General features: G+C 44.0%; 1 protein-coding gene across 1 annotated transcript in view; it reads left to right on the plus strand.

Annotated features, from left to right (window-relative positions):
* LOC141111357 (uncharacterized) overlaps positions 1–21,889 on the plus strand; it is a 66,052-nt gene that overhangs the window by 36,118 nt on the left and 8,045 nt on the right. The window contains exons 3-8 of the mRNA XM_073603582.1: positions 2,271–2,391; positions 4,567–4,680; positions 11,457–11,576; positions 13,763–13,870; positions 14,049–14,156; positions 18,692–18,802. Coding sequence (XP_073459683.1) covers positions 2,271–2,391; positions 4,567–4,680; positions 11,457–11,576; positions 13,763–13,870; positions 14,049–14,156; positions 18,692–18,802 — 682 coding nt within the window. The remainder of the gene's footprint in view (positions 1–2,270; positions 2,392–4,566; positions 4,681–11,456; positions 11,577–13,762; positions 13,871–14,048; positions 14,157–18,691; positions 18,803–21,889) is intronic.

Genomic DNA, 21,889 nt, shown 5'->3' on the forward strand with positions numbered 1-21,889 from the left:
AACAAGCTTCAGTTACTGTGCATGTTGCTATAAACCTGTAAGAAATGAAATATGGTAGTTTGTTGTACACAAACATACCGTTAGATATAAAGTGCCTGGACTGAGGTGTGCGCTTGCTTGCTGATATTCTGAAGCTTTGTTTGGCAGAACAGCCCTGACATTGGCCCCTAACAGCCGTGTATGACGCTCAGTTCACACCTATGCAGTTTGCTTTTGATCGTTTCTGCAGTGCCTTTTTGCTGTGTGTTTTGCGTTTTTTGCACATGTGATTTGCGTTTAGCATTTTTTTTATGCTTTTTTTGGCCAATTTTGTTGTTGGGCAGATTAAAAAATGCACAATCGCAGTAAAATCGCGGCAAAAACGCACTACATGCTTTTCTGCAGCTTCTCCATTGAAATCTATTCAACCAAAAAAAGCAAAAAAAAATAACCATTTTGCGTTTAACCACTTGCCGCCTGTCATATAGCAATATGGCAAAGTGGTTGCGACATCCTGACCGGACGTCATATGACGTTTTCAGGATATCAAGCCGCTGCGCGCCCCCGGGTGCGCGCATCGCGGCGATCGTTGTTGCGGTGTGTCAGTCTTACACACCACAACTCCGACCTAGGTAAAGAGTCTCTGGCGGAGACTCTTTACCACGTGATCAGCCGTGTCCAATCACGGCTGATCACGATGTAAACAGGAAGAGCCGTTGATCAGCTTTTCCTCACTCGCGTCTGACAGACGCGAGTAGAGGAGAGCTGATCGTCTGCTCTCCTGACAGGGGGGTCTGTGCTGATTGTTTATCAGCGCAGCCCCCCCCCCCCTCGGATGCCCACCCAGGACCACCAGGATGCCGCCAGGACCACCAGGGATGGCCACCACACTGGACCACCAGGTATGCCACCCTAGACCACCAGGGAAATGCCAATCAGTGCCAGTGAAAATGCCTACCAGTGCCACCAGTGAAGCCTATCCGTGAAATTCAGTGTCAGTGCCAGCCATCAGTGCCCATCAATGCCCATCAGTGCCGCCTTTCAGTGCCCATTAGTGCCGCCTGTCAGTGACCAGCAGTGCTATCTATCAGTGCTGCCCATAAGTACCCATCAGTGCAGCCTTTCAGTGCCCATCAATGTCGCCTATCAGTGCCCACCAGTGTCACCTATGAGTGCCCATCAGTGCCGCCTATCAATGTCCATCAGTGTCCATCGTCAGTGCCATCTCATTGGTGCCACCTCATCGGTGCCGCCTTATCAGTGCCCATCAGTGAAGGAGAGAACTTACTTATTTACAAAATTTTATGACAAAAACAAACAAAAATTTTTTTTTTTTTTCAAATAATTTCGGTCTTTTTTTATGCGTTTAGCAAAAAATAAAAACCACAGAAGTGATCAAATACCACCAAAAGAAAGATCTATTTGTGGGGAAAAAAATGATAAAAATTTAGTTTGGGTACAGTGTAGAATGACCGCGCAATTGTCATTTAAAAAGTGACAGCGCTGAAAGCTGAAAATTGGCCTGGGCGGAAAGGTGCGAAAGTGCCCGGTATTGAAGTGGTTAAAAATGTCACTGACCCTTTACAAAAACGCAGCGGCTGAAGAAAGCTTAGATGTGAATGTGTCCCATAGGAAACCATGTTAAATGAACTGTTGTGCATTTCTGCAAAACGTACCAAACAAATGCATAGGTGTGAACCAGGCCTTAGAGGCTGCGGTAGGTTTGTGTGGCTGTCTATAGGTGCCTGCTCTTTGTGCCTGGATGAAAAACAAAATTTTTGCAAAATTAAAGTGGTTGTGAAGGCAAAAAGTTTTTTATCTTAATGCATTTTCTGCGTTAAGAAAAAAAAAAAAAAAAAAAAGCCTTTACAGTAGCAGTGCCCCCCCCTCACTCTCTGTTCACTGGCTGTGTTTGACAACAGTGGGACCCAATGGCTCCTGCTGCTGTCTCTGAGCCAATGAGGAAGGAGAGAACCGAGAGAGCTGCTGCTCTCATGCATATCGCTTGATCGAGATCGATCTCTGGTAAGTATAAAGGGGGTGGGGGCTGCCCTTAGAAGGTTTTATACCTTATTGCAGAGAATGCATTAAGGTAAAATAATGTTTACCTTCAGGACCAGTTTAAAGGGCATGTCTCACTTGAAACAGGTTGTTGTGGCTGGGGGCTTTTTTTTGCATGCTCTCCATGTATGCTATGATCATACGATCATTATTTTTTTAAAATAAATTTGAATTGCGGTTTCTATAAAACAAGGATTATTATTATTATTCTTGCATTTTCATTGTTTTAGGTGATATTTAGAGACGTTGCGGTTTATTTTTCGGAAAAGGAGTGGGAGCTGTTGGAGGGATGGCAGAAGGATCTGTACACTGGCGTCATCAAGGAAATTCATGGCATCCTAATTTCACTGGGTATTGTATCTCCGACAGGCTTGTAAACTCCCCCAAAAAGCAGGAATACAACCCAGGCCTCCTAATCAATGATCTGTTTCTATTGTTATTTAATTGTAAGGGCTCATTGCATGAAAAATTTAGCTTTATGATAGTGCAGTGTTAAGTTGACGACAGTGGTAGAGGTTGGTGTAAGTAGGGCAGAAGTGGGTGTTAGTAGAGCAGTGGATGGTGTTAGTCAATAGGGCAGTGGACAGAATCAGTAAGAAAGTGGATGGGGTCAGTAAGACGGTGGACATGGTCAAAAGAGCAGTGGACAGGGTTAGTAGGGCATTGGACAGGGTTAGTAGGGCAGTGGACGGGGTTAGTAGGGCAGTGGACGGGGTTAGTAAGGCAGTGGACGGGGTTAGTAAGGCAGTGGACGGGGTTAGTAAGGCAGTGGACGGGGTTAGTAAGACACTGGACGGGGCCTGTAGGGCAGTGGACGGGGCCTGTAGTGCGGTGGACGGGGCCTGTAGTGCGGTGGACGGGGCCTGTAGTGCGGTGGACGGGGCCTGTAGTGCGGTGGACGGGGCCTGTAGTGCGGTGGACGGGGCCTGTAGTGCGGTGGACGGGGCCTGTAGTGCGGTGGACGGGGCCTGTAGTGCGGTGGACGGGGCCAGTATGGCGGTGGACGGGGCCAGTATGGCGGTGGACGGGGTCAGTATGGCGGTGGACGGGGTCAGTATGGCGGTGGACGGGGTCAGTATGGCGGTGGACGGGGTCAGTATGGCGGTGGACGGGGTCAGTATGGCGGTGGACGGGGTCAGTAAAAGACGGTGGACGGGGTCAGTAAAAGACGGTGGACGGGGTCAGTAAAAGACGGTGGACGGGTTCAGTAAAAGACGGTGGACGGGTTCAGTAAAAGACGGTGGACGGGTTCAGTAAAAGACGGTGGACGGGGTCAGTGAAAGACGGTGGACGGAGTCAGTAAAAGACGGTGGACGGGGTCAGTAAAAGACGGTGGACGGGGTCAGTAAAAGACGGTGGACGGGGTCAGTAAAAGACGGTGGACGGGGTCAGTAAAAGACGGTGGACGGGGTCAGTAAAAGACGGTGGACGGGGTCAGTAAAAGACGGTGGACGGGGTCAGTAAAAGACGGTGGACGGGGTCAGTAAAAGACGGTGGACGGGGTCAGTAAGGTGATGGACGGGGTCAGTAAGACAGTGGACAGTGTCAGTAGGGCAGTGGACGGGGTCCGTAGGACAGTGGCTGTCAGTGGGGCAGAGGTTGGTGTTAGTAGGGCAGTGGAAGGTGTGGATAGGGTAGTGAATGGGGTCAGTAGGGCAGAGGACAGTGTCAGTAGGTTTTTATTTTTTAAATTTTTTTTTCAGTTTTATTTATTTATATTTTTAATTTTTTTTAGGAGCCCCATTGGGGGGGCTTTGGTGAAATATCCAGGGACTAAACCAGTGTTAATTTAATCGACGAAAATATTTTTGTTAATGAAATTAACAATATTTTAGTTGACTGAAATAATGAAAATAATTCAGATTACTAAAATATGACTAAAACTTACATATCACAACAGATAAATCTGTGTCTGTAGTGCATGTTCAACCCTTAATACCAGAAATAATAACGCTATTAGATTTTTTACTCCATGAGTGTATAATGAGTTTGGAAATTCTAGAGAAATGCTTAAATAATACATTACAATTTAACTAAACCCATTCGATTTTAGTAGACTAAAATGTACTGGAGATTTTAGTCAACTTCAGATACGACTAAAACAATTCAGATACGACTAAAACCAAAACAATTCAGATGACAAAAATACGACAAAAACTAAAATGGCATTTTAGTCAAAAGACTATGATTAAAACTAAATCGAAATTCGATGCCAAAATGAAGACTGTGATAGTGAGCGATTCAGCCTCTTGTCACCAATCACCCTGCCTCTTTGAAATTTGCTGCAAATGAGGCAATTGTTAGCCGTCCTGGAAGGGAAGACGGGGAAGAGGAGTGGAGCTTTCAAATCCCCAGACTGTTGCTCATGCAGCGGCGCAGAGAGGGGGTGGGGTGGGTGCGGCAGTGTTCACCTTTTTATTTTATTTTTTGTGAAAAGTTCAACTTACACTTCAAGAGCAAGAAAGAACAAACAAAGGGTCACCTTTTCTATTATCTTTACAAACGATTATGTTTTTTTTTTGGCAGGCTTTGTGATTCTAAATCCTAATAACTTCCTTCGGATACAGCCGGAAGAGGAGCCTTGCCGGAAAAGTTACCACGTCGGTGGCAGGAATGGAAACGTGAATGTCGCAGGTTCAGGTGGGCTGAGTATTATTTTTGCTGCACTTGAATGTTTACATTTATGGCACTCCAGAGCGCAGCTCAGAGCATAAGGGCTCTTTCACACGGGGCGGATCAGTGATGATCCGCTCCGTGAACACCCACTGGCTCAGCGGGGATCGCTCCGCCGATCCCCGCTGAGCAGAAAGATGACAGGTCCATCGCTGCACGCTGTGCAGCTACGGACCTGTCAGAGCGCCGCTCTCCCCTATGGGGGATCGGATGATGACGGACCGTAGTGTCCGTCGTCACCCGATCCGATCCGAAAACGGATGGAAAAGTAGGTTTTTCCTCCGTTACACTTTTCGGATCGGAGCGGGGTCGGATGTCAGCGGACATGTCACCGCTGACATCCGACGCTCCATAGGGATACATGTATGTCCGTTTTTCATCCGAAAACGGAAGGATGAAAAACGGACATACGGATCCCCCGTGTGAAAGAGCCCTAAGAGGGAAGACTGAACCATTCACATCCATCCATGCCACAGATAACCACATGACCTCCGAAAGATTTACCCCCCTTCACGACTGTTTTTTGCAATACGGCACTGCGTTGCTTTAAATGACAATTGCACGGTCGTGTGATGCTGTACACAAATAAAATGTATGTCCTTTTTTTTAAAAAATTCTATTTATTTATTTTTTTTCGCTATAAAAAAAAAGAAGTCAACTTTTTGAAATTTTTTTTTTTTTTTTTTACTTTCTGCTATAAAACATATCCAATAAAAAAATGTTAAAAAGAAAAGTCCTGTTATTGATATGGCAATAATGAAACGCAAGCTTACGTGTTGAAACGAAGAAAAATAGCGAGTGTTCTACACAACAAACAATCGCTATTCGATAAAACATGGTCTCCCTTGGCTTACCTACTTGCAGGTCCCTAATGCATAGAGATATTTCTTAGGTCGACTGGCGGGAGGCTCCCGGATGGATCTTCCTGTTTCCTTCTTCCTATCCCATTTCCTTCTTTTCTTTTCCCTTCAGTGTTCTTAGCCAAACTTGGCATTGTGTGTATGTAGCCCCCTTTTTTGTAGCCCAGCTCTATTAGTATTATAAAAAAAGTTGATGTCTTCCTTAACCACTTCCCTACCCGCCCATAGTAATATGACGCCCCCAGATGGGATCTCCCATCATATGACGTCCTGGGCTTCCCGGCCATCTAGGGGGCACGCGCCCGTCACGTTGCTCGGGACCCGGTGCGCATGCCCCGGCGGCCGCGATGACTGCCGGGCTCACGCGATTGCCCGTTAACCGAGCAGGACCGTGGATCTGTGTGTGTAAACACACAGATCCACGTCCTGTCAGAGGAGAGGAGACCGATGGTGTGTTCCCAGTACAGAGGAACACCGATCGGTCATCCTCCCCCTGTGAGTCGCCCCCCCCCCCCCCTACAGTTAGAAACACTCCCTAGGAAAAATAAATAACCCCTCGAACACCCCCCTAGTGTTAGCCCCTTCCCTGCCGGTCACATTTATACAGTAATCAGGGCAATTTTAAAGCACTGATCGCTGTATAAATGTGAATGGTCCCAAAAATGTGTCAAAAGTGTCCGATGTGTCCGCCGCAATGTCACAGTCACGAAAAAAAATCGCAGATCACCGCCATTACTAGTAAAATAAAATAAAAAAAAAATGCCATAAATCTATCCCGTATTTTGTAGACGCTATAACGTTTGCGCAAACCAATCAATATACGCTTTTTGCGATTTTTTTTTTTTTTTTACCAAAAATATGTAGAAGAATACATATCGGCCTAAACTGAGGAAAAAATTATTTTTTTTTTTTAAAAATTGGGATATTTATATAATCAAAAAATATTGTGTTTTTTTCAAAATTGTCGCTTTTCTTTTGTTTATAGCGCAAAAAATTAAAAACCGCTGAGGTGATCAAATACCACCAAAAGAAAGCTCTATTTGTGGGGAAAGAAGGACATCAATTTTGTTTGGGTACAGCATCGCACGACTGCGCCATTGTCATTCAAAGTGCGACAGCGCTGAAAACTAAAAATTGGTCTGGACAGGAAGGGGGGGGGGGGGAATGCTCGGTATTTGAAGTGGTTAAACTCCAGTTCACCCACGTTGGAGGTCCCCACGTTCTTATAAAGGTGCTGTGGTCCTCATCAGTTTCCACCTAGCCTTGTATTTGTATGTTTCCCCGTTAGATGCTTGGAGCAGACGAGGATTGTTCGCTGCTCCATTATATGATCTCTTTGTGTTTTTTTTTTTTTTTTAATCTAAAGCCTCATACACACTATCAGATTTTCTGCTGATTTTTGTCTTCAGATTTACCAAAACCATGTTGTGCAAGGGCCGGCCTGATTGCATACAAATTGAAACTCCTAAGGTTTGACCTCATATTACATGGTTTTGGTAAATCTGAAGACAAAAATCAGCAGAAAATCTGATAGTGTGTATGGGGCTTTACTTTTTTTCTAAAAAAAAAAAAAAAAAAAAATAACAACAAAAGCTATTGAAAAAAAAAATTAAAAATCAAATTTCTTCATAAAATTTAGTATATGGAATAAAAATGATTGCGCGGGTGAAAAAAGAAGATAAATTAAATATAAAAGACGAAAAAGCTGCTGGCAACAACACAACAAATTGTGTGAAAACGCAGATAAAACACAGATTGCCGCGCTAGGTGAACAATGATAACAATGAAAACACATTTAATTCCATACAGTCCATAGACAGTCCATAAGGTGTTTCCATTTGTAAATAAGTGGTAAGCGCAGTGTATGGTAATAGAGTCTTGAAAACGTGTCCAAGAGGAAATGAATGAACATTCACCTGAGTGCACCTTCACCGTGGTTATAAAAGATATTCTCTTACCAGATCCCTAGACTTCGTATTATAGGAGTTTATATAAGCACGGAATTACGAATCGTGGCAAATCCATCCGTATAGAAAAGGTGGAGATAGTGTCATGGCAGACTGTGCAGATTCCTGATCTCATGGGTGTCCCATAAGGAAGAGAAGAGTGTCCACATAGTGTAGAACTATATGATGAGTTATTAAAGGGGCTGGTTCAGGTTTTTAAAAAACAAACAAACATGTCATACTTACCTCCACTGCGCAGTTGGTTTTGCACAGAGTGGCCCCGATCCTCCTCTTCTGGGGTCCCTCCGTGGCGCTCCTGGCTCCTCCTCTTCTCGAGTGTCCCGTCGGAGTAGCGCTCTCCTACAGGACACCCGTGCGGGCGCGCTCCCGTGTCCTGCTGCTGCGTCTGTTAAAACAGACAGCAGGACTCTTCTCCGCCCCCCCGCCCCCCAACGCTTGCGTCATTGGATTTGATTGACAGCAGCAAGAGCCAATGGCTGTACTGCTATCAATCTCTCCAATCAGAACACGAGACACTGGCCAGAGCTGGTGTGCTCGTTCCTGTCGAGGGGCAATACGGGGCTCAAGTAAGTATAAGGGGGCCCGGGGGCGCTGCTGCAGTAAGGAAGGTTTTTCAACTTAATGCATAGAATGCATTAAAGTGGTTGTAAATCCTTTTTTAAAAAATCCAAAAAAAAAAACCTGCATGACAAAGGCATGATGAGCTAGTATACATAGCATACTAGCTCATTATGAATTACTTACCTGAGATCGAAGCCCCCGCAGCGGTCCTCGTTCACCGATCCGGCTGCCGACATCTCTCCGGGGGGGGTTACTTTTGGGTATCGCGGCACCAGCGCTGTGATTGGCTGGAGCCGCGATGACGTCACTCCTGCGCATGCGCACGGGAGCCGCCGGTAACTGCACAGTACAACTAATCCAACGGCATGTATAGTTTACTTAAGTGGGCATGTGCCGATGACGTCACATGCAAGTACAGAGATATCTCCTAAACCGTGCAGGTTTAGGAGATATCCAGTGTTGCTACAGGTAAGCCTAATTATAGGCTTGCCTCTAGTATAAAGTGGTTGTAAAGGGTTTACAACCACTTTAAGGTGAAAAACGCTGAGGGTTTACAACCCCTTTATAAAAAAAAAATGCTTAAAACTTACACAGATCCAGTAAAAAGTCAGCATGTAAATACAAAGATTCCCGGGTTAGGATCCTCTGGTACAGAGATCAGACTTGTGTGGTGTTAACAGATATAGACTCCTATAAATTTAGGCCAATATGTATTCTGCTACATATTTTTGGTAATAAAATCCCAATAAGTGTATATTATTTGGTTTGTGCAAAAGTTTTATAGCGTCTACAAACTATGGGGTTGATATTGGAATTTTAATTACATTTTTATTTATTTTTTTTCATACTAGTAATGATGGTGGTCAGCGACATATAACGGGACTGCGGCGGATATTATGACACTAACTGATACTTTTGACACTTTGTGGGAACCAGTGACCCTAATGCAGTGATCAGTGCTAAAAATATGCACTGTCACTGTACTAATGACACTGGCTGGGAAGGGGTTAAACATCTAGGGCGATCAAAGAGTTAAAAGTGTGCCTAACCAGTGTTTTTGTGTTTACTATGTGGTGCTTTTACTAAGGGACATGCCCTTAGTCTGCACATCCCCGCTGACAGGACAGAGCTTTGTTCTGTCTTTCTCCTCGCCGATCAGCAGGTGACTAATCATAGAACAAGTGGAGCGCCCCTACCCAGTTTACTCTTTTTAAATCATAATCACAACAGAAACTTCCCAAATGACCCTGATCAAAAGTTTACATACCCTGGTGATTTTGGCCTGATAACATGCACACACGTTGACGCAAAGGGGTTTGAATGGTTATTAAAGGTAACCATCCTCACCTGTGATCTATTTACTTGTAATTAGTGTGTGTGTATAAAAGGTCAATGAGTTTCTGGACTCCTGACAGACCCTTGCATCTTTCATCCAGTGCTGCACTGACGTTTCTGGATTCTGAGTCATGGGGAAAGCAAAAGAATTGTCAAAGGATCTGCAGGAAAAGGTAGTTGAACTGTATAAAACAGGAAAGGGATATAAAAAGATATCCAAGGAATTGAGAATGCCAATCAGCAGTGTTCAAACTCTAATCAAGAAGTGGAAAATGAGGCTTCTGTTGAAACCAAACTACGGTCAGGTAGACCAACTAAAATTTCAGCCACAACTGCCAGGAAAATTGTTTGGGATGCAAAGAAAAACCCACAATTAACTTCAGGTGAAATACAGGACTCTCTGAAAACATGTGGTGTGGCTGTTTCAAGATGCACAATAAGGAGGCGCTTGAAGAAAGATGGGCTGCATGGTCGAGTTGCCAGAAGAAAGACATTACTATGCAAATGTCACAAAGTATCCCACTTACAATACGCCAAACAGCACAGAGACAAGCCTCAAACCTTCTGGCACAAAGTCATTTGGAGTGATGAGACCAAAATTGAGCTTTTTGGCCACAACCATAAACGCTACATATGGAGAGGAGTCAAAAAGGCCAATGATGAAAGGTCCACCATTCCTACTGTGAAACACTGAGGTGGATCGCTGATGTTTAGGGATGTGTGAGCTACAAAGGCACAGGAAATTTGGTAAAAATTGATGGCAAGATGAATGCAGTATATTTTCAAAAAATACTGGAGGAACATTTGCATTCATCAGCCAGGAAGCTGCGCATGGGACATACTTGGACATTCCAACATGACAATGATCCAAAACACAAGGCCAAGTCGACCTGTCATTGGCTACAGCAGAATAAAGTGAAGGTTCTGGAGTGGCCATCTCAGTCTCCTGACCTCAATATCATTGAGCCACTCTGGGGAGATCTCAAACGTGCCGTTCATGCAAGACAGCCCAAGAATTTACAGGAACTGGAGGCTTTTTTGCCAAGAGGAATGGACAGCTTTACCATCTGAGAAGATAAAGAGCCTCATCCACAAATACCACAAAAGACTTCAAGCTGTCATTGATGCTTAAGGGGGCAATACATGGTATTAAGAACTGGGGTATGTAAACTTTTTTGATCAGGGTCATTTGGGTAGTTTCTGTTGTGATTTAAAAAGAGTAAACACAGTTGACTGATAATAAATGGCTTCAGCCAAACACTAACCACGAGTGAAAGAAATGTTTTTGTGTTATCATTCATATTCTCTGAAAAATGGCCAAGAAATCATAAATTCTGCCAGGGTATGTAAAGGCTTCAAAAAAGGGTGAACTGGGGGCGCAGAGCACTGCACCCCGAGAACACCCACTTGTGTGACCATAGCGAATAAATATTCGCTATGGTCACACTGATTCTCCCCCCGGCCAATCAGGAAGCAGTCCTGAGACTTGTCACCCGATTGGCTGAAGAGACAATCGGAGGAGGAGGGAGGAGATGCCCGGCTGCAGAGAAGGAGGAAACGTGATGGAAGTAAGTGTGGGGCTGGATGACTGACTAACCGCGCTGGGGGGGGGGTAGTGCTTGTGAGACTGACCGCGCTGGGGGGGTGCCGGTTGACTGGGGGGGGGGGTGGTTTGCCGCCTCCCCGAAAAGAAAAAAAAGCATCACCCGCCACTGTTTATGTATAAGATTATTACAATTCTTTGAGGTATAGTTGACAATGTATGCTTTAAAATTAATAAAATCCTTGTGAAGGCAAATGTATGTAGGAAAATGCAGCGCTCTCTTCTTTCTATTAAACTTGCAGCTTTCGCCCCCCCCCCGGAGTAGATTTGACCCCCACTGGGTTTTGGTAGGAGAGCTGTCTCTTATCAAACTACTAGACCAGACCAGAGTCTAGCGCTCAGCCAGCATGACTTCTAACATCGTCATATGGCCCTCCTAGTGGATTTGCTCTCATTGTTCCCTTTTATTTTTGTTAGACCCAGACTGTTCTTTGGTGAACCCCGACATTCTGTTAACGGTCCAGCTCGGTGAGAAGCAGCGTGCCACAGAGACGTACGACCAGAACGGCAGAGACAACGTGTCATTCCCCAGCACAAGTAAGATCACCGAAGCAAGACTGTGTTTGTTTTTTTTTTTTTTTTTTTTGTTTTTTTTTATGCATTTGTGTCAAGGTCATGATTGAGTGGATAGTCAAAATACTCCATGGACTATGTGCATTCCTCAGTAATGGTACTTGTAGCATTGCTATTTATGAATGGTGGAAAAGAGGAGGGTAAACCACTGCTAAAAGCTGAAACTTCAAGATTTCCATCCCCTGCTGCTTTTCTTCCCCCCCCCCCGTATTATTATCATTTTAAAGGTTAGTTCACCTTTATTATGCTGTCCTATATTGGTATAGGAGTATGTTGTGCTAAACCTACCTTCCCGCCACGACCCTTTCATTTCAAATAATTTTTTTATTATTGTAGAAAAAATGGCTGTAGATAATGTACCACATCCCTGGAGTTTAGTATATCTAGGAAATTTTGAATTTGGACTTTACTGGTACAAAAGAGGGCAAACACATGAATTAAAAACACATGTAGAATTAAATCCCACTGTCCGATCTCATTGGAACCGGCAATATTAACCAGGAAAAGGCTGCTTTATTGTATCCCAGTGGCGGCTGGTGCTCAATATTTGGGGGGGGTGCGGCAAACAAACTCCCCTCCCCCCTCCTCGCAAGAGACAGATGGGAAGACAGTCTTACCTTAGGGGATATCGAGGGGTAGGGCTGCTGCTCATCGCTCCAGCCGGGGCTTCTCCTCTGTTCTGAGACCCGATTGGCCGGGAGTTCTAAGACTCCCTGGCCAATCGGAACACGAGACCCACTTCATGATTGGTCGGGAGGAGAATCGAGAAGACAATAGCGAATATTAATTCGCTATTGTCACACAACTGGATGGGCTCGGGGCGTAGTGCTCTGTTCCCCGAGCCCACCCTTTTTTGAAGCCAATTAAAGCTCTAATCATGTGCTTCCAAAAAAAAACCCCATTGAAATCCATGCGTCTGACGCTCTGCATGTAGATCAGGGACGGCCCGCCACTGTTGTCTTCATAGTTACACCAGGAGATATAAGAAAAAAGGTTGACGCGTTTCATAATCCTTGCTTCCTCAGGACCTTATATTCTTGGGTATACAATGAGTAGCTTCCTTTTCTAAATGAATGCCTGCTGGCCATTCATAAACGGAACCAATCACTCACTGTGGTCATTCAGAACCGAAGCATGGTAAACTATGTTTACCACGCTTCCGTTTATGAAGGGCCAGGAGCCTCTGTGTCCTGTTCATTCATCAGGAACTAGGAATGATATTTCCGCAATCCCTTTCTCTGTCTCAAAAGTGAGACTTTGGGGATCTCTTTAGACCCCTAAAATCTCGCCAAAGACACCCCCCCCCCCCCGCAACAGTGTTGTGAATTTTTTTTAAATTGTTTTTAAAAAACTGCAAAAAAATTGTAAATTGACTAAAATGTCTAATCGGACTAAAAAAGCCACACCCAATATGTAGCATAAAGTAGCCACACCTACTGTTTGCCAAGGTTCACATAGCATGCTGGTAGGTGCCCCGGTGAATTACTTTGCCCACTGGCCCCATGATGCTATTAAGGTGGCACTGCCCACAGGTATGGGTCATACATACTTCTATTGGTCCAAGCAGAAGGCACATCACAAGTGTAAAACACAAAATATCTCAATCTCTTTAAATCTTCTCCAGTGTACAGTTAACTTTGTTATGCCGCGTACACACGGTCGGACTTTTCATCTACAAAAGTCCGACAGCCTGTCCGACAGACTTTCGGCGGACTTTCGGCGGACTTTCGGCGGACTTGCGGCAGACTTTCTAACGAACAGACTTGCCTACACACGACCACACAAAAGTCCGACGGATTCGTACGTGATGACGTACACCGGACTAAAATAAGGAAGTTGATAGCCAGTAGCCAATAGCTGCCCTAGCGTGGGTTTTTGTCCGTAGGACTAGCATACAGACGAGCGGACTTCGGGGTCTGTCGTAGTTACGACGTAAAGATTTGAAGCATGTTTCAAATCTAAAGTACGTCGGATTTGAGGCTAAAAAAGTAAGTTGAAAGTCCGGAGAAGCCCACACACGATCGGATTACCAGCCAGCTTTAGTCCGTCAGCGTCCGTTGGACTTTTGTAGCTGAAAAGTCCGACCGTGTGTACGCGGCATTACTCTTTTCCAAGATTTGTGCATCATCCATTGTTCCTTATTGTTCTAGGCAAGTTTATAGACCGATTCGGGGAGTACACCGCTGTTAAACAGGAGTCTCCGAATGAAGATTTTTCTGCTTTTTCCGATGTTGAAATTTTGGAAGACACGGGAAAATGTAAGTAGGATGCCTGGGCCTGTCACAATGCTACATTCCCAAATTTTCCAGTTTGAGAATATTCGCACAGTTTAGAATGTAGTTATGTAAAGAGGACAGGACTATAGACAAGCTGTCAGCGGCTCGGGAAGTATTGCCCTGGTACTCTTCCAGTGACCCTTATTGTTGTCCTTCACAGGTTTTACTCCTAATAGCCCAGTGGTTCGGAGGGTCAGTGTTCAGGAGCCCCCAGCCAATAGCCACAACTTCCATACAGATGGAAAACATGGTATCAAATATGCAGCTGGTGAGTTGTCACTTTACATGGATCTGTAGTCTTTTTACAGTTGAACTGCAGGCAATCCGCTATCTACATCGATAAAATACAGTTACTCTGTATTCAGTGTTGTCGCATGAAAAGATATAATAAAATATTTACAAAAATGTGAGGGGTGTACTTACTTTTGTGAGAGACTTTATATATATATCTATATATATATATATATATATATATATCTATATATATCTATCTATATATATATCTATATATATATATATAGATATATATATATAGATAGATATATATAGATAGATAGATAGATATATACTGTGTGTGTATATATATACCGTATTTATCGGCGTATAACACGCACCCCAATTTAGGAGGGAATTTTAAGGAAAAAAAAACTTTTAGGAGGGAAGTTGAAGGGAAAAAAACTTACATTTAAATGCCCATCATTGCAGCCTTCTCAGTGCAGCCTTGCCGCAGTGCAGCCATGTCAGTGCAGCCTTGTCAGTGCAGCCTTCCCCAGTGCAGCCATGTCAGTGCAGCCATGTCAGTGCAGCCATGTCAGTGCAGCCATGTCAGTGCAGCCATGTCAGTGCAGCCATGTCAGTGCAGCCTTGTCAGTGCAGCCTTCCCCAGTGCAGCCTTCCCCAGTGCAGCCTTGTCAGTGCAACCTTGTCAGTGCAGCCATGTCAGTGCAGCCATGTCAGTGCAGCCTTCCCCAGTGCAGCCTTCCCCAGTGCAGCCTTCGATCCCCTGTCCCTGCTTCTTGGGCTTCAAAATCGCCGACCGCGATTTGAAAATGCCGGCGCCAAAATACACAGAGCCGGTCCTCGGCTCTTTCCGGCGGCTCTCGTTCACTTTCGGCTCCACTCGTTGTCCCTAGCGGAGCTATCTGAGTAGGTTCGGATAGCTCCGCTCGGGACTACGAGTGGAGCCGAAAGTAAACGAGAGCCGCCGGAAAGAGCCGAGGACCGGCTCTGTGTATTCCGGCGCCGGCGGCGCCATTTTCAAATCGCGGTCGTCGATTTTGACATTTTGACAGCTCGGGATCGCAGGGGATCGGCGTATAACACGCACCTGCGACTTTCCCCTGATTTTAAGGGGAAAAAAGTGCGTGTTATACGCCGATAAATACGGTATATATATATATATATATATAGATATGTATGTATGTATATGTAGCAGTGAATACGACACACCAAACATCCACAGGTGCTAGGCTAATTATTCACTGTGAATAAAAACATTTGTACCAAGAAGACAGCAGTGAATATTTAGTGAATGTCACATTCACTGCTTTAGTGAGATGCCCAGGTGCAGTGTAAGGAATCTGCATTCAACATGGTATAGCAGAGCTCAGACTGGGAGAGAGAGGAGATGCAGAAGAAGCCAGTCAGTTGTGGTATAGTGCAAGGAGCATTAATCTGCTACCTCTCCTTTCACTGTACAGTCACAGGCTGGGAAAGAACAAGACCTGCAAATGTTTCTGAACAGCAGCAGAGTAAATTCAGGTCTCCTGCCCTGTTATTATAGATCTTTGGGTAGCTACTAAAACTGCTTATATATATATATATATATATATATATATATATATATATATATATATATATATATATATATGTATATATATATATATTAAACAGAAATTAATTAGGGTTGAATGGCGCTACCTTATCAGGGTACCTTGATTTAATAAACCTCAAAGGAATCAGAAAAAATATAATAGTAAATTCACCCCTTTAGCCCTCATTAGGTAGTGGATCTAGATGTCCTGCGTTACCTGAGTGGGCTGTACTAGCAGGTCAGTCTCATACCTACATGCAGGTGTACACCCTGTGGCTAATCAACATAAATTAATTAGGTGACAGTTTATAAAAATCAATGGTGACAATCCAAACATAAATAAAGTAAATAAATAAAATTAGATAAAACACCACGGTACAAAATTATATAGATCCCCGAATGTGTCCAAATGTGCTTATAAGCATAAAGGTGAATTTTAATAGTCCCAACATTAGACATATAGTGCAGGACTGCACATTAGATAATATAAAACTGGTGAAAGATTAATGAAAAGGTTGCTGAACAACTTAGTGGAAAAAATTGATGAGAAAAAAATATATATAATAGTGTAAAAATAGTGTATCAAAATCCAAACAGGAAGTAAAAACGTCTGTGATAGGTGACTTTCGTGAACACAGCTGATCAGATCCAGTGACTTGCGGTGCTCCCCCTCAAAGATCCCCACTCACCAGCTCCCTGCACCCCTGCAGGGGTAGTAGGCATGTAGTAGTAGGCAGCAATAAGGTGTGTATGGGTCCTCAGGGTCCACCGCTCCAGCTGTAAGGTATCCTTCAGTATATCCTGCGCTGCCTGTGACTCCGGAAAGGCTTACTGAGTCTCGCTATATCCCTCCCACATTTTTCCTCTCTTCAGGGATATTCAGTAGGTGGAAAAAGACACCGCATGGAAAGAGTACCCAGCTCCTGACAATGCCAGTGCAAGTTTCTACTTCTCCTCTCACATCCAGCATGAAAAAAATGCTTCATGCTGGATGTGAGAGGAGAAGTAGAAACTTGCACTGGCATTGTCAGGAGCTGGGTACTCTTTCCATGCGGTGTCTTTTTCCACCTACTGAATATCCCTGAAGAGAGGAAAAATGTGGGAGGGATATAGCGAGACTCAGTAAGCCTTTCCGGAGTCACAGGCAGCGCAGGATATACTGAAGGATACCTTACAGCTGGAGCGGTGGACCCTGAGGACCCATACACACCTTATTGCTGCCTACTACTACATGCCTACTACCCCTGCAGGGGTGCAGGGAGCTGGTGAGTGGGGATCTTTGAGGGGGAGCACCGCAAGTCACTGGATCTGATCAGCTGTGTTCACGAAAGTCACCTATCACAGACGTTTTTACTTCCTGTTTGGATTTTGATACACTATTTTTTACACTATTATATATATTTTTTTCTCATCAATTTTTTCCACTAAGTTGTTCAGCAACCTTTTCATTAATCTTTCACCAGTTTTATATTATCTAATGTGCAGTCCTGCACTATATGTCTAATGTTGGGACTATTAAAATTCACCTTTATGCTTATAAGCACATTTGGACACATTCGGGGATCTATATAATTTTGTACCGTGGTGTTTTATCTAATTTTATTTATTTACTTTATTTATGTTTGGATTGTCACCATTGATTTTTATAAACTGTCACCTAATTAATTTATGTTGATTAGCCACAGGGTGTACACCTGCATGTAGGTATGAGACTGACCTGCTAGTACAGCCCACTCAGGTAACGCAGGACATCTAGATCCACTACCTAATGAGGGCTAAAGGGGTGAATTTACTATTATATTTTTTCTGATTCCTTTGAGGTTTACTAAATCAAGGTACCCTGATAAGGTAGCGCCATTCAACCCTAATTAATTTCTCTTTATTATTTAACTCACCCCTTCGGGGGTAAGTGCAAGGGGGGCTGCAAGCCTTCAGGTCCGTGAGCGCGGAAACCCTTCCCTTACTTTTATATATATATATATATATATATATATATATATATATATATATATATATATTCATCTGTGCCTGGAGTGTAGTAAATTAAACCCTTAACATCTGTCTACAGTGCCCACGTTGCACAGGGGCTTTAAAGGCTACATGCACATATAGAGCTCTATAGTTCTATATAGAGCTGGAGCAAGAGTGTGCCTGAGCCTGCCATTGTACCTGCTATCCACTGATTGCAGTAACAATCCTTTGCAGGCTCATTTACAAAATAATATTAACTTTTTTGCTTTTTTTTTTTTTGTTAATGAACCTGCAAAGCATTACAACCCGTGTAGTGGATAGCATGTACAATGGCAGGCTCCTGCAGACTCTTCCTCTAGCTCTATGTCTGTTCGGAGGTTTGGACTTTTAGTTAGAGAGCTGGAGGAAGTATCAATGGACTACAAGTGCGGAGATCACCATGCTTGTGTCCCATTCAGGAATACTCCTTGATGGCAGATGGGACTTGTAGAATATTCATTCATGGATCTCAACTGTGGTTGCTCCAGGGGAGACGCTCCCCTGCACACTGTTGGGAGGGAGAGCACTTGGCACCATATTACATGTTTTACCCCAGATATGGGTATAACATGAGGCATCTTGGGGGGGGGGGGGTGAAGGGGAGGGGGGCACTTGGCACCATGTCACGTTACACCCCAAATATGGATATAACATGGTCTAAAAGATGGAGGCAATGGCTTGGTATGTGTGACATGGCCTGTTGGAGGAGGTACCTGAGGAATGAGGTTGGGAGACACTTCTCTAGGAGACAGTATTGATAATGGTCATCTCAGCCTATCACTGGGAGGGACAGACCGCAAGGAAGACCTGACAGGGCATCAAGCTCTATCTTTTTTTACAATAAATCAGAAAAAAATCTGATTTGTGTGGAGGAGTTCTTCTTCATGTTTTGTGAAGCAGTATGGTTCCAGTACACAGCTTTACCAAAGTTTCTGCACTTTCTGAAGGATAACGGCCATCTCTTTTCCTTTTACTACAAGGACACAGAGCATCTACCTCTGGTATAAATAAAACCAATATGGTTACCGTTTCACAGAAGCTTGTCGCCAAGACACCTTACAATGCCTGCGAGAAAAACACGCCTAAAAAAGGTGAGATGTATGGGACTTGTATGATTGGTTATGAGTATGCAGTGGCGATAGAATTTATATCAGAGCAATAAAAAAAAAAATCGTAAAAAGTGGATTCGAGCAGAAGTGTCTTCTGCCATGATGTGGACTTGAAACATGAGACATACACAATCATTTACAGTGGTTGTAAACCCTTTTACTACCACTTTTACCTACAGGAATATTGAAATATTTAGGAATACTTGGAGAGTTAAAACATTCTCCAGCAACTGGTTCAAGCTGCCATACTTCAGATTGCATTCCGAAGTGCATAGGACATTATCGGTGAACTCTCAACACATTAAAGAGGAAGTAAACTCGTATTTTTTACTTGTACCTACAGGTAAGCCTATAATAAGGCTTACCTGTAGGTACCCTGAATATCTCCTAAACTTGCACCGTTTAGATAATCACTACATCCGCATTTGCCAACGACATCAGCACACGCACACTTAAGAAATGGCTCGCTCGTGCCGTTTCTTCAGTAGCTGTGCCGTGACTGGCGGCACCTGCCCACATGCACGAGAGTAACGTTATTGCAGCTCCGGCCAATCACAGCGCCGGAGCTTTGAACCCGGAAGTGAAAGATGTCCGCGCTGTACTCGGAAGGCCGACGCCGATCCAGGGCATCATTCTAAGGCAAGTATTTCAAAATGAGCTAGCATGCGATGCATACTAGCTCATCATGCCTTTGTCTTGCAGGGTTTTTTTTTTTCTTTTTTCAAGGTTTGCAACCTATTTAAGGCCCAGTTCACACTGCTGGGACTTGGAAGCTGACATCCCAGTGCGACTTTGGCATGACTTGCATATGACTTCTTTAACCGGTTCCCGACCAGCAGCTGCAGTTATACTGTGGCAGGGATGGCTCCCCTGGGCGAGCTGTCATAGCTGTATGTCTGCCCTTTAAGACACTGTAGGAGGTGCAGCGTATCCCCGGAGCCGATGCGAGTGCCTGGCGGGCACGATGACCGCCGGGCACCCGCGATCGCTCGTGACAAAGCGAGAACCAGGATCTGTGTGTGTAAACACACAAATCCCGGGTTCTCTCAGGGGAGAGGAGACAGATCGTGTGCTCCTACTAAGTAGGAACAAACCGATCGGTCTCCTCTCCTACTCAGTCCCATCCCCCCACAGTTAGAACACACACTAGGGAACACAGTTAACCCCTTGTTCGCCCCCTAGTGTTAACCCCTTTTCTGCCAGTAACATTTATACAGTAATCAGTGCATTTTTATAGCACTGATCACTGCATAAATGTCACTGGTCCCAAAAATTTGTCAAAAGTGTCCGATTTGTCCGCCGCAATATCGCAGTCCCGATAAAAATCGGTGATCCGCTGACATTACTACTAAAAAAAAAAATAATAATAAAAATACCATAAACCTATCCCCTATTTTATATAGGCTATACATTTTGCGCAAACCAATCAATATACGCTTATTGCGATTTTTTTTTTTTTTTTTTTTTTAAATTGGGATATTTATTATAGCAAAAGAGTAGAAGTGTGTTTTTCAAAATTGTCGCTCTTCTTTTGTTTATAGCGCAAAAAATAAAAACCACAGAGGTGATCAAATACCACCAAGAGAAAGCTCTATTTATGGGAACAAAAGGATGTAAATTTTCTTTGGGTACAGCGTCGCACGACCGCGCAGTTGTCAGTTAAAGCTACGTAGTGCCGTATCGCAAAAAATGGCCTGGTCAGGAAGGGGGTAAATTCTTCCAGGGCTTAAGTGGTTAACAGAAGACAATGCAAGTCAGATCAAAAGTAGTGCAGGAACCTTTTTCTAAGTCGTAGCGACTCATGTCACTCCTATTAGATTGGTTCTATTGCACTTAATGGGCCGCGACTTATCATGCGGCATGTGCTCTCAAAGTCGGAGCGCACGTCGCACCAGCGTGAACCAGGCTTGATAAAATGAACAGTCTTTATTTGCACTCGATAAAAAACGCCATTGCTAATAACATAACACAACCCTTAAAGCCAGTAAGATAAATCTACCCCACTTGGACCACAACAAAGGACCTATATATCATGCAAAAAGTTTCTATTGCAAGTAAATAGTGGTAAGTGGGTCCTTACCACCATTTACTTACCATAGAATTTTTTTGCATGATATAGGTCCTTTGTATATTTATCCTAAAGCGGAGTTCCACCCGCATTTTTCACTCCTCACCATGCAGCAATAATGTGCATCCTTAAAATGAATTGGCAAATTCTGTTCACTTACCTGATTTAAGCCTATATTTAATTTCACTTCCTCCTTTAGTGGCCAAGGCCACGGAAGTCATTTCTGTTTTTTTATTGGCTCCTGTGAGATCTTTGTCAGCTTGGCATGGCACTGCTCCTGTAACATTTAATATTGGCCTCTATCGAAATTTTTGGTCAGCTTGGCATGGCACGGCACCAGTAACATTTAACATTGGCCTCTATGGAAAATCTTGGTCAGCTTGGCATGGCAAGCTGATCAAGTTTACACTGCACTGCACATGTGCGAGATCGACAGGTGCATGCTGGGTAGCCAGCGTGCACGGAATCCAGGAAGAAGCACACTGTGGCTTCAGATGCCCACCCTGGAGATGGCCGCAGTGTGCAGGAACTTCACAAAGTAAGAAAACGATGCTGCACAAATAGAAAACTGGGCATAGTGTACAGCATATCTTTGTAACATTGCATGCGGCATGAGTATTCTAGGGGTATTTTTATCTTAAAAGTCATATTTCGGCCGGAACTCCGCTTTAAAGTTCTTATCATGGCAGAATATACTTCTGCTCGAATCTGCTTTTACTATTTAATTTAGGGTTTGTGGTACGGTGGTTTGTTACCTACGTAAAAAAAAATAAATCAGTACATCTCTGCAATGCATGCACCTTTTCCCTCTATTTTTTCCCTTTAAGAGCCTGTTCACATCAGAATGCAGTGCACGAAACCCGCAAAATGTGCACATGTACTGCACCACAGTCAAATGCCCTGCAGTTGCGATTTGCAGCGGGTGTCAACGTGAAGTTAACGACACCTCAAACATAGGTTGCAAACGCAGTTTGTTTGCAGTGCGTTTTCTTACTTTTTGG

Source organism: Aquarana catesbeiana, linkage group LG10, assembly GCF_042186555.1.
Source record: "Aquarana catesbeiana isolate 2022-GZ linkage group LG10, ASM4218655v1, whole genome shotgun sequence".
Taxonomy (NCBI): Eukaryota; Metazoa; Chordata; class Amphibia; order Anura; family Ranidae; genus Aquarana; species Aquarana catesbeiana.